We start from the raw sequence: 12,138 nt of genomic DNA on the forward strand, positions 1-12,138 counted from the left end.
ACACAGGTGTACTGCTTCTACTGTTATTTTCTACTGCGTTTCCCCACAGCTGCAAAATGCCTAAAGTTACAAAGATACTTCCACTGGTAACAATAATTCTAACATAGATGTGTAATCTAAAGAAAAGCTTGTGAGACAAACCCCTTTAAAAAGAAGGGATTTTATATAAATCAGTATAAAACGTTAAATCATTACACTTTTTAGTAACTTTTTGTTTAATTATTAAATGAGGGTACATTTAAGGAGAAGAGAGCTTGCATCAGCCAACATATTTTTTCTTCTCAGTTTTCAGTGTGGAATTTATATATTAAAGAAACATGAATCATTTGTTTCTTTAATAAAAAATGCAACCATATGAATAAATTAACTTATTTTTCTCCTCAAATGAACGTGGTGATATTCATTTACAAACTTATTGTAACAGTCAAGGCCTTGGTTGAAATGTTATTTATTGTGAGACTCACATGTATAATAAAATGAGTATGAAACTATTTAAAACAATGGCCATTGCAGTAAAAAAATCGTCTTTCATTGTAAAGAACCTTCCCTTTCCAGGAAATTGAGTCTGACTGCAGTAACATAAATATTTTTCCGCCCCTTTTTCTTCCTTTGGCTAACATGAGGTTAGATGTGACAAGACACATGCATTCACTTTACACTGCTTCCATTTACAACATGAATTAAATCAGACACATTTACAGCACATGTGTGTTAATATATCTGAAAAAGAGACAATGAGATCAAAGAATGGTCCCTTACTGCTTGCTGCTGTCTAGACCGAGTCACACAAATGACCATAGAAAATGAATAATTGTGCTTGCAATATGTCTATTGTCCACAATTTCCAAATGAAACTTTGTTTTATATTACAAAAAAAACAATAAGGTTAAGTTGTCCCATGTGTACATCTTTGTTTTTGGTAAGTTTGATTTAAGGGGACATTTTCTCTGTGCTCTTACCTCTTTGCTCTGGTCGGTAAACACTCCCCAGACTCAAATTGGGGATCTGAGGGTTTTCCAGCCCTGTGTTTGGAGAATTTGGGCTTCTTACAGGAGGAACGGGATGGACAAGAGGCGGCTGTGGATTCACACTCCGGAAAGGTGGGAATTGTTCATACTGTGGACTGTGGACAGGAGAGTAAGCAGCTGGATTGGTCCTTTCTTGAGAAGGAGCAGAGTTGCCTGTACCCTGGCCTGTTTCTTGGGCTGCAGTGTCTTCGTTGTAAAGGCTGTGTGTATAGCGACGGTCCAAACCATCAGAGATCGACTGCTGGGGCTGTTGTGGAGAGGCAGAGTTGGGCACATAGGGCCTCCCTTGAGATGGGTAATTTCCTTGAGATTGGAAACGGTGTGTTTCCTCACCATAATCTTCATAACGTGGACGTGGTGGAAAAGGATGTAATCCTCCACCTGTAAAACCACCTGTGCCACCATTGGTGTATCCATTTTCTCTGTAATATGAGGAGTCATAGCCTCGACCAGGGACAGGAATGTTCACAGGGTTTGGGTCATAAGGTACAGGGTAAGATGGCTGTTGTGCAAAAGGAAACTGAGGGTAAGATGGTATGTTGAAAGAAGAAGAAGATGATGATGATGATGAAGATCCAGCTTGCCTGAACCTACTACTAGAAGAATGGAATCGAGTGGAACTGCTGCTATCAGCCCCAGCTGCTGCCTGTCGCCAATTCTCAGGCACTTGCCCAAAACCAAAAGGATGCCTGGTTTGCCCTCGGACAGTTTCAGATGCGCCCCTTGAAGGTGCTTGTCTGCGCAAATTCCCCTGTGTCCTCCGTGAACTGCGTACTGAGTCTGCCAATATAACCGTGGGGTTCCTGTCCTGTTCTTGGCCAGCTGGGAGGTATTCTGAGCCACTGTTTAGGAGGCTGAACACTCGTCCGTTATTCTCCCACTGAATCACCTGTCTCCAGGGATTGTTGTCCTCCTGCCCCTGGACCCCTAACATCCAGCTTAGACCAAGCAGGGTTCTCAGAACCAAAAATGGGACAGCACTGATCATATTCTATGCTTTGCACAAACACCTTGAATAAGTAAGAAAAAAACCTTATATTTATAAAAGACAAGAGTTTGAGTGAATTCAATGAAAAATATTAATTATAGTTCCTGTCCATTTGTAGTTCTAGAATTCTTTGGCGTAGCTCACTCCTGGATCCAAAGTACCCCTTCTAGGCATTTTTGTGCAGCAAAAAATATGTTTTGAAGAAGGGAGCTGGTTGAAGCTTTGGTTTTAAGAGAAAATCCCTTTGCTTCCTTGCTGCCTTGAAGTTCTGTTCGTTGTTCAAGCATTGCTCTGAGCCCTCTTCGTAGGAGTGCCTGCTCTTCTTGGCTGTGGGGTTCTATTTGCTTCTCTGATTGCTTGCAACAGGCTGTGAAAAAAACCCACACAGAAGTTTTTAGTTATACCACATGGCCCTAGTGCTAGAGTTGTTGCTGGGCAGAAACACAAGAGTCATTGTGAAAAGTAACATAACACTGGAGAATTAATACTGTTGCACAGGTTATTACATTTTGATCTTTCTTTTTATTATTCTGAATTCACCCCACATTAAAGGAGGAGTATAATGCCTGGATCAAATTCTTTATCTTCTCAATGTGATGAAAAAGCCCTTTTTTTTCAGAAAATACAGCACCACTTGTATGACATGTGATTAAATTCTCTCCAGAGAAAAAATGTGATGAATTATAACATCACATTTTTATGGGCAGAAATTATAAAGGTCTTTTCAAATAGTTCACAGGAAAGCCAGATCCAGTGTCATGCAATCAAGTACAGAAACAACTTGAATCATGAGAAATTCATTTCATACTGTTCATCTGCACACAGTTTCAGTAATTAAATTATGACACACAAACATAAACTGGTGCATTATTTCATAGGCGAACCTGCTTCATTCCATGCTCATTTGATAATTAATGGTGTTAGTTTCAACAAGAGAAACACTATAATAATACCAGAAGCATTTGGTTAAAGCATACTTTACTCTTCATCCACAGAGATAAAATATACATGAACCAAGTTCTAAATGTATTTAGAACCAAGCTAAAAATATATTTAGAAGTTTTAGATTGTAGTTCTTGTTCATACCAGACTTCAAATAAACCAATTGCTCATATACAAAATATACCAGAAAAACAGGACTTTAGTGTAGTAAACAAAAATCTCCAGCACAAATGTTTTAAAATAAACAGTAACAGAATCAATAACTTTTTATCATTCTAGCACACAACCAGGGCACATACTGAAAATAGTCAAAACGTTTCTCAGTTCTATCTAACAGCATTTCCTTAACTTGGCAGATGAAGTGGAAGAGAGTGGCGGTGAAGAGGTAGTTCTGTATTTCAAGAATGGAATACAGAGGTTAGCTAATGCTGAAACTGGGTCAGAGGCTTTCTGAATGCCCACTGCAGAGAATAGATGTGGCACAATACAGTACATAAGTAATAAAAAAATTACTCGGAGACGAATATTTGGACTAGCTAATGCGCCAAGTAAAACAGTCCATCGGACTAATGATGTTATGGTGCACAGAAAGCTTAGACACTTTGGTAGAAAGTTTCTTATTAGAATTCTTATAATAAGTCTTGACAATTGTTTTAAAATTTTATATAGTGCTTTTTGCAATGCAATGCTAAAACAAATGTCATGACCTCTTATGCACATTGTCATTTGCGCATGTCCCTATGAAGCATTTTGTCTGTGATTGTAATGTCTTGTGTAGAAGTCATGAAGGCATTATGAAGCCCTTATGTAGAAATTTTCAAATAAATTGGTACAAAATTCAAAGCCTCAGTGAAAAATACTATGGGCATAAAGGTGCAAAATAAAAAATATCCAATCAAATGGTCATTCTGTTTCAGATGCAATCAACTGATAATACAGTTGCCATGTATTACACACTTTGCATGTAAAAAGTGTCAAAAATAAAAGAAGAAAACTTATCTCTTCTCATAGCCGTGTGCAACTATGGGGCCAAAATGAAAAATCAAGATGACTCACTTATGGTACTTACAAACTATATCTACTATAAGCTGAAGAAGATGGAGGCTGGTGAGCCTAACTCCTTCTTTTATAAACAGTAAACTTGCATGAAACGTGGAATGTATTATATATGATCATCTGCAATAAAAGCCGACATTGTGCAAAGAACAAGTATTTGAAATTGTTTTTCTGTTGTATTGTTGTTTTCTATTCATTAAAAAAGTAATTAAGTGTACAAAAGGATTGAAAAAACCCTTTTTGTCTTTTTCTTAGCTGTTAATGTTTTGATGTTTCGCTGAATATTTCTACATGGTCTACCTCCTGTGAAATCTTAATTAAATATAATTAAACTGTCTGTCTATAAATTAGACCATAACTAATAAGGAAACAGGCTTCAGTGATTTCAATTATTAGCTCCCAAGCTGAATATAAGCACCCAATGGTAAGTAATTGCAGACTAACACTTCATAATGAAAATGTTAGTGATTTCAGTGCATCTGCTTGCTTCTTTATTAACCTTTGCATACACCTTGCCAGACAGATTTCTTGCATTTTGCAAGCAAATCAATATGACAGCTTGGTAGTTATTTGTAATTACATTTCCTTCAGCTTTCATGTGTTGGTGGCCTCCTAGGTTTCTAAAGAAAACATGGGGCACTGTCAACAAGCAAAGCAGGAAGTAAGTAGTGAGAAAACAAACAGACATAAAGAGAAAGCATGTAGATTACCTAACAATTACATTGTATTAAAAATGGGTTTCATGCCACCATTTTAACTTACAAAGAAGTAACTGCAATACTGCAATACTTATTATCTAATTGAAATATTTTATTTCAATATCTTCATAATCCGAGTTGGCACATCTGTCATACCAATGCAAAAAGAGGAGTGGTCAGCAGTAATGAGAAGCAGAAACTTCAAGTTTTAACAATGCTCTTATACCCCACAGCAAGTTTATTTATTTTTTGTAAAATAAAAACTTTTACAAAAGCTCCTTTAGTAAAACAAACCCAATATATCTTCTAACTCTCAACAGTTATTAAGAAATTCTGCACAGAGGTTGTTATTTGTGCAGGAGGCTTGTCAAATCTGCTGCATGAATCAATATGCTTTGGACCTGAGAACAATCTTACACTTTGTGTGCTATTTTTATGCAGTTGTGTCTGGAGCTGGCTGCTCCAGTGGACTTATGTCATATCCTTTCACTGCTAGAGGCTGTAATCTGCAATCAAGTTGAGCTCCCTTGTGAAACTGGAAAGTTCCCACAGACATCCTCCAATAGACTTGAAGTAATGTAAAATACAATTTTAGGATAAATAACACCCTAGGATTAGATGTGTTTGAGAATGTTTAGAGTATTAAGGCCTAGTGAAATTTATCTTAACCCATTTAGCTGGGTCCCCTGACCACAGGATGAGGAGGCTGGGACCTCCATGCAGAATGAGGAGTTAACCAAGGGAGAGCTACACAGGTGGAGATGGGGAGGAGGAGGAATGCATCAGATGAAATGTGAAAGAGAGAGAGGTTTGCTCTTGTTACATACAGTATAAATCAGAGACATTGTGTCGGGAATGATTATGATTTAGATCAGCACAGATGAAAGATGCTTGGTTGTCATCATTCCTAATGAGCTTCAGTTAAGAACGTCCATTTAAAAATCCTGCAAAACAAAGCAGTGAAGCATCGAAGGCATCTCTGTATGGGAAATTTGTTTTCATAAAAAAGGTGCATTTCACAGAGTCATTATAATGTGACAGTTGAGAAGAGAGCATAATATTGTGAGCACATGATGTTTACTGACATTTGTACTGTATAAATGTATACTGTTTAGAATCACTTTTTTATGAGAACTCTTAAGTGATATTATATAAAGTGTCCAATATTTTATTGGATTTTTTTGTTTATGACAGCAATGTTGATCATTAGGATTCAAAGAATTTCCAAGATTTTCCAAATTTCTGTACACATTTTTGTGTCTTAAAACAAAATATTTGTTCCTCAGTAACTTTATAGTGGGATGTTTGAAAAAGTCTCTATCTCTTGTAACTTATTATTGTCTGAGATGATAATTCTGTTTTTCTTCTGAAAAACTGCATTTTATTGTGCACAGCCAAATGTTCTGTTAGGCTTGGCTGCAATCTCAGTTTTCTCCTTTGTCTTGTCTATCAAGTTGGAAAACATTAAATATTACATCACAAAAATAAATACTGTGCAATAAAATGTAATGGTTCACTATTTGTTAGTATTTGGCTTGCTGTGGACAGGAGAGCACTTCAATTGTATCATGTTTGCCATCACACCATTTTGTTCATGGGAGAGGACACTGTCAAGGTTTCAGCCAAAAACAACCAATTGTGTTATTTAGTAGGAAAAACATTATTTGCTTAGGTTAAAACATTAAAAAGTAGACCTATAAAAAGCTATTTCTCCAGCATGATCACTTTAAACTTGAGACCAGATTCTCCAGTTTCCAACTGGCAAGATATCCTATGTAAGGTTTGACACAAAACCCGCCTCCCCTTGAAATTTGCTTTAACAGTGAGGCACAAACCTTTTTAACAATTGTGCTTCATAATGTTTATGTGGTGAGCATTATTTATGCAGTGGATTATTTTAGTTATATATGGAAAAGCATACACAAGAAAGAATTATAAATAATTTCTGAGAGCCATGAAAATCAGAAGAAATTAGATAGCAGTCTTTTCATTCCAGCAGAGGTTCATCTCCATTTTTTTTTTCAAAATCAAAAGTTGTGGGATTTTGTATAATTCAATAAAACAATGAAGGAACTGGTATTTTCAAAATAATGTACCAAAGTGGAATGGACTATTTAATATTAATTTCTGTGCTTTAGTTATTTTCTAGGAAACATGTCTTTCGAAAATGCACCTAAGAAGCTAAACTGTTAACTAGAGAATGTAAGAAAAAAAAGGAAGACTTAACATTAAATAATAATTGAACAAGTAAAGGTTTATTCTATGCTGAAAAGAGAAGAAAAGAAACACAACATTTTGACTGTGGAGCCTTCTTTGGGTGTGAATGATAATAATGGTAATGATAATCGTGATAATAATTGGTCAGCTTAAGATTCTTAAATTAAATGTTGCAAATCTCTTTTATTGTTTCCAACTTGTATAGAAACCAAAGCATATATGTTACAAGCTGAACAGGTGGTCAGAAATTGAGAAAAGAGGAGATTTTATTGTTTTCTTTATTTTGTACCAGTGAAATAACAAAACACAAGTTTCCCCTTCCCCGCTAACCCCCCTTAGTACAACCTAACATTAGACTCCTCTCCCAAGGAAGGTAAGACTCAAAAATCCTATAGAGGCCTCTAGTCTTTGCAGTAAACTTTGATGAGCTACAGATGAGGTAGAGATTTAAATATCTGAAGTAGAAATAATTGAAGGGCTCCAGGCCTACTGTTAGCTATAATGGTCAGCTCCAGCTCCACGTTGTAACTGACTCCCAGCTAGGATGAGCATGCAGAATTTTTAGCAACAGGCTGCTCCAGCTACGGTGTTCAAGGGAATGTTTCAGCAGGTCTTTCCTACCGGGGGCTGTCAGGGTGTATAAGGCTGCCCTAGGCTAGGACTGTTAGCCCTACATTTGCTCGTCTATGGACAGAATGTTGCTTCATTATACTTTTGGACAATCAATCTGTATAAACCTATGCATATTTTGCACATATTCTATTGTTTTTACAGTGACTATGATCATCATATTTTGCACACACCTATGTATTTATTTTTATTTATTTATTTTGTATAATTTTTCGTCTATTTTGATGTCTATTTTTGCTTGTCTTGGTCTGGACTGCTGTAACACAGTGGTTCTCAAATTTTTTGGACCAAGTACCACCCCTAATCCAACCAAAGCATCCAAGTACCACCTACAAGTCATCATCTCATAGGAACCCCAGAAATTCTCAATGACCAACATGAGCGCGGGTGCACACACACTCACACATACATATAATAAATATTATAATAATAAACTTTATTTGATATAGCGCCTTTAAAGGTGGCTTCTGAAAGCGTTTTACAGAAAAAAACAGTAACAACAACAAATAAAAATAATAAAAAAGCACCATTTCAGTGAGAGGGGTGAGCCTGTTTAGTCGAGCAAAGCATGTGAATTAATTTTTCAAGCCTTGAAACAATTCACAACAGAGTCTAACAGATTTTTAGACAAGATCAGGCATTTTCTTCACGGCAAAGGTCTCGCTGTGAATGTTGCAATGCGTCCATTAATTTCTGGAGCAACCTCTCTAATTCGTGCAACTACACCGCTATGTCTGCTTGTCATTGCTCTAGCATCGTCTGTACAAACTCTGACACATTTTATCCAGTTGATGCCATTCTCTTCGTTAAATTCATTCAGAAGCTGAAATATGTGCTCTCTTGTAGTACTTGTTGGTAGCAGCTTACAGAACGAGCAAATTGTCAAATTGACTACAGACTCATCTAATTGCAGTGAAAAAACATCTGCTCATCTTAACGCGCTCTATCAACGTACTTTTAATATCATCCGCCATATCAACAATTCTATGAGTGACTGTGTCTTTCGGGGGGGCAGCAAGTCGAGCTGTTTAGCAGCTTTTTCTCCACACATAATACGTGTCAGCTCTTTTGCCAACAGTAAATAAGGTTCTTCAAAAATAGTGGGGCTTATCTGCTTTAGCAATCCGCAAGCTTGCATGTTTCCGCATTTCCGTTTTTATTTCCGTATTTATTTTAAGATTTTATTTCATGCGCCTGGGAGCGAAACACAGAGACGCTCGGTGTATTTTTCTCAAATTAACTTAGAACAGTTCTTAAATATTTTTCTGTTATCTATCACACTTTCCTGTGCTCACAAGATTACCAGTGTTCGTAGCACGTATTTCTATGCATTCCTGTGTTTACAACATTGGCACTGTTCCAAAATCACACACATTCTCCTACCTCCCTATTTGCTGGAGATAGCTTTTGTTTTAAATACAATCGGTCACTTGCGTCCGTAGCACACATTCCTATAGAGTGGTATAGAATTACAGAGTATCTCTTGTGTCCACTCAAGTATTAGCGTGCGCTGTATCGTACTACGTAGGCTGCGTATTCGACACATATTAAAATAGAAAATATGAAAACCCATCCCGATTTTTCAGTGCACACAACAAAGTTCCAGGGTCATATGGCGTACCAGCTGGCGGCGCTCCGCGTACCACTGCTGGTACGCGTACCACAGTTTGAGAACCACTGCTGTAACACATCAATTTCCCTTCGGGATCAATAAAGTCTTGTCTATCTATCTAATTCTTTGGAGAAAAAGAAAAAAGAGAGAAAGACATGGGATTCCAAACTGTCTCCTGAATCTAACTGAACCTTTTTAAATGAAGACCTATTTATGCAGAGAAATCTGAGATAAAGTCTTGTTCACATATGAAGTATGCGGGGGTGATTTTGTCATTCCAGCCCTTTAATTCTTTCTGCTAAGGATTGTCATTAGCATTTGTCTTTGGAAGAGCCATCTTTCCTCCCTGGTTCCCCAGTGTCTTACTTCAATCTCTTATCTTTTATCTCCAAAGAACACAGAAATGAGAAAGGAGAACAAACTGTTATGCAAATGATACACTAAAGATAAACCAAAAACATCAAAGAATAAAGGGTAAATCACTCAAACATCACCAAACAGGGGAATGAGTTAATGGTGGCCTCTTGCATAACATTTCAAGATATATTGCTATATTGCTATATTGTGCATCTTTTTCAGTTTTAGATGTTAGAAATCTTCACAGAAAAACTTGTTGTGCTGCAGAAGGAAGAAGATTGCAATAATTTAGTCAAACAATATAATCAATTGTCATGGCAGACGTGTATATTTCATGGATCTTTTTTTGTAGACCATCATATTTAGTCAGGGAGGCACATACTTTTCAAATATCTGTCACGGATGTCACGAACCTTGGAATGGCAGGAGAGCTGAAAAAGACCCATACAGTATGTGTAGCGGTGGGACAGGGGTTAGCCTGGGCTCAGCAGTTCAGGAGTCGTATAGAAACCTATGCCCTCAGGCAATGGACGTGGGGCGACCTGGTGCTAGGCGGGTCTCAGGACATCCGAACATCAATGCTGAGCAAAAAGGAATGAGTGACCTGGAAAAATATAGCCCCAGATGGAAACTAGGGACACGACAGAGTAGGAGAGACCTCTGGCTGCAGAGGGCGTGACAATATCAATTACTTTTCAAGCAAAGAAGGAACTTATTAAAGGTTTTTGGCATGTCCTTTGTAACCTTATGTCCTTTAATGTCCTTTGACCTTTAATAATAATTGCTTACACTTATATAGTGCTTTTCTGGACACTCCACTCAAAGCGCTTTACAGGTAATGGGGATCCCCTCCACCACCACCAATGTGCAGCCCCACCTGGATGATGCGCCGGCAGCCAAAGTGCGCCAGAACGCTCACCACACATCAGCTATTAGTGGGGAGGAGAGCAGAGTGATTAAGTCAATTCATAGAGGGGGATTATTAGGAGGCCATGATTGGTAAGGGCCAATGGGAAATTTGGCCAGGATGCCGGGGTTACACCCCTACTCTTTTTGAGAAACGCCCTGGGACCACAGAGAGTCAGGACCTCGGTTTTACATCTCACCCGAAGGACGGCGCCTGTTTTACAGTATAGTGTCCCCATCAATATACTGGGGCATTAGGACCAACACAGACTGCATACTAAAATATTTGAAAGGTTTCTTACATATGCTGTAATGTATGTTCTGCGTGTATCTTTTAAAAATTAAAGATTATGAATCATTTACGTATACTGAAAGGCATTAGAAATGCAGCCAACTGCATTTGATATCTTTTTAAAGGCTGTCAGTTAATTTTTAAATTCAACTGGTCAAGTCTAATTCTTCTCAGTGAAATTAATCATGGCACAGGCCTCCCAAAACATTATCCCGTCCTTTTCAATTGAAATTTTTAAAGAAAAAGAATACAACACACATTTTGTTATTGAGGATGCGGGGGGGGTGGCTTTGGAAATAACACTCCAAAGTTATTTCCTGGTTACCAATGAAAGAAGCCATTGATCTGAAAGACCTGTTGTTTTGCAGTAAATAGTTTCCCTGTTTACACTCTACTCACTGATTGAGTGAATGAATGTGATATGAAGGTGTATGCAGTACCCCTGTAAGGGCTGCTGTTACACCATCTGGGTTCAATTTCCACCTCCTTGTAAAATATGGCTTCTCTCTGGTACAGCAAAGCCATGCAAAGTTTTCTTTCCAGACGTAGATAAAGAACATTTCTTAGACACATTCTCAATTATGTAAATCCTGTTCAGTATACATTTTCTGATAGCCAAAGATTACAATTTTTTTTCATTTATTCATTAATGTGGTGGAAGGAGAAAATATCCTTGTGATAACAGAATGTCAGGATTTTATTACACAAATTCCAAATTTGTACTAGCGACCTGGAATTGTTTTGGACAAATTTAAAAGTAACATTCATAAGAAACACTGTCAGTTGGAGTGTCTGTACAGATCCCTTTAATAGTTATTGAGAATGAAAACCCTGGCCATAGCTACAGGTACAATGTGAAACAACTTAAATGAAACCTGAATATATGTATACGTATCACTGAGCCATTTGTTAATTTGGGGGTTTTGTGTAAAAATCTGACTGTAACTTGTAGTCATTACCTCTGACTTATATTTTAAACAGACAACTGCTGTATGTGACATGTCAGAAATAACGGACAGTTTGAGATAACAATTTCAAAAAATAGCTATAGTGCTGAAACTGGAAGCATTTTCTATGGTTCCAATATATAGGTAATGGCCATCCATAAACACTCATTCATGGTAATAACATGTTGTACCCATTACTGTACTCTGACTATAGAACTCTCTGTAACACTGCTGGAACTCAGAACACTGTGGGGGATACACCTTTTGTGTCTTCAGTATTTTTTGGAAATGGCCTTTTTCATCACAAATTAAAATACGTTCACTGAACTGCAGTGTGACTTTTCGCATCCTACAATGTCTAATATTAAATTCCCTGAATGTCTTCTGTGAGATTACTCTGTTCTTTGGAATAATTAATTGCATTTAACAGCGTTTTTTCATCTCATTGCATCTAAATGCACTTTT

The 12,138-nt window shown here is 37.4% G+C and overlaps 1 protein-coding gene across 1 annotated transcript in view; it reads right to left on the minus strand.

The window, feature by feature from the left end:
• Positions 1–12,138, minus strand: part of loxl1 (lysyl oxidase-like 1) — a 55,252-nt gene that overhangs the window by 20,963 nt on the left and 22,151 nt on the right. Inside the window, exon 2 of the mRNA XM_088921848.1 lies at positions 960–2,383. Coding sequence (XP_088777974.1) covers positions 960–2,016 — 1,057 coding nt within the window. The 5' untranslated portion in view covers positions 2,017–2,383. The remainder of the gene's footprint in view (positions 1–959; positions 2,384–12,138) is intronic.

This window comes from Atractosteus spatula, chromosome 7 (assembly GCF_055471065.1).
Source record: "Atractosteus spatula isolate fAtrSpa1 chromosome 7, fAtrSpa1.hap1, whole genome shotgun sequence".
NCBI classification, from domain to species: domain Eukaryota; kingdom Metazoa; phylum Chordata; class Actinopteri; order Semionotiformes; family Lepisosteidae; genus Atractosteus; species Atractosteus spatula.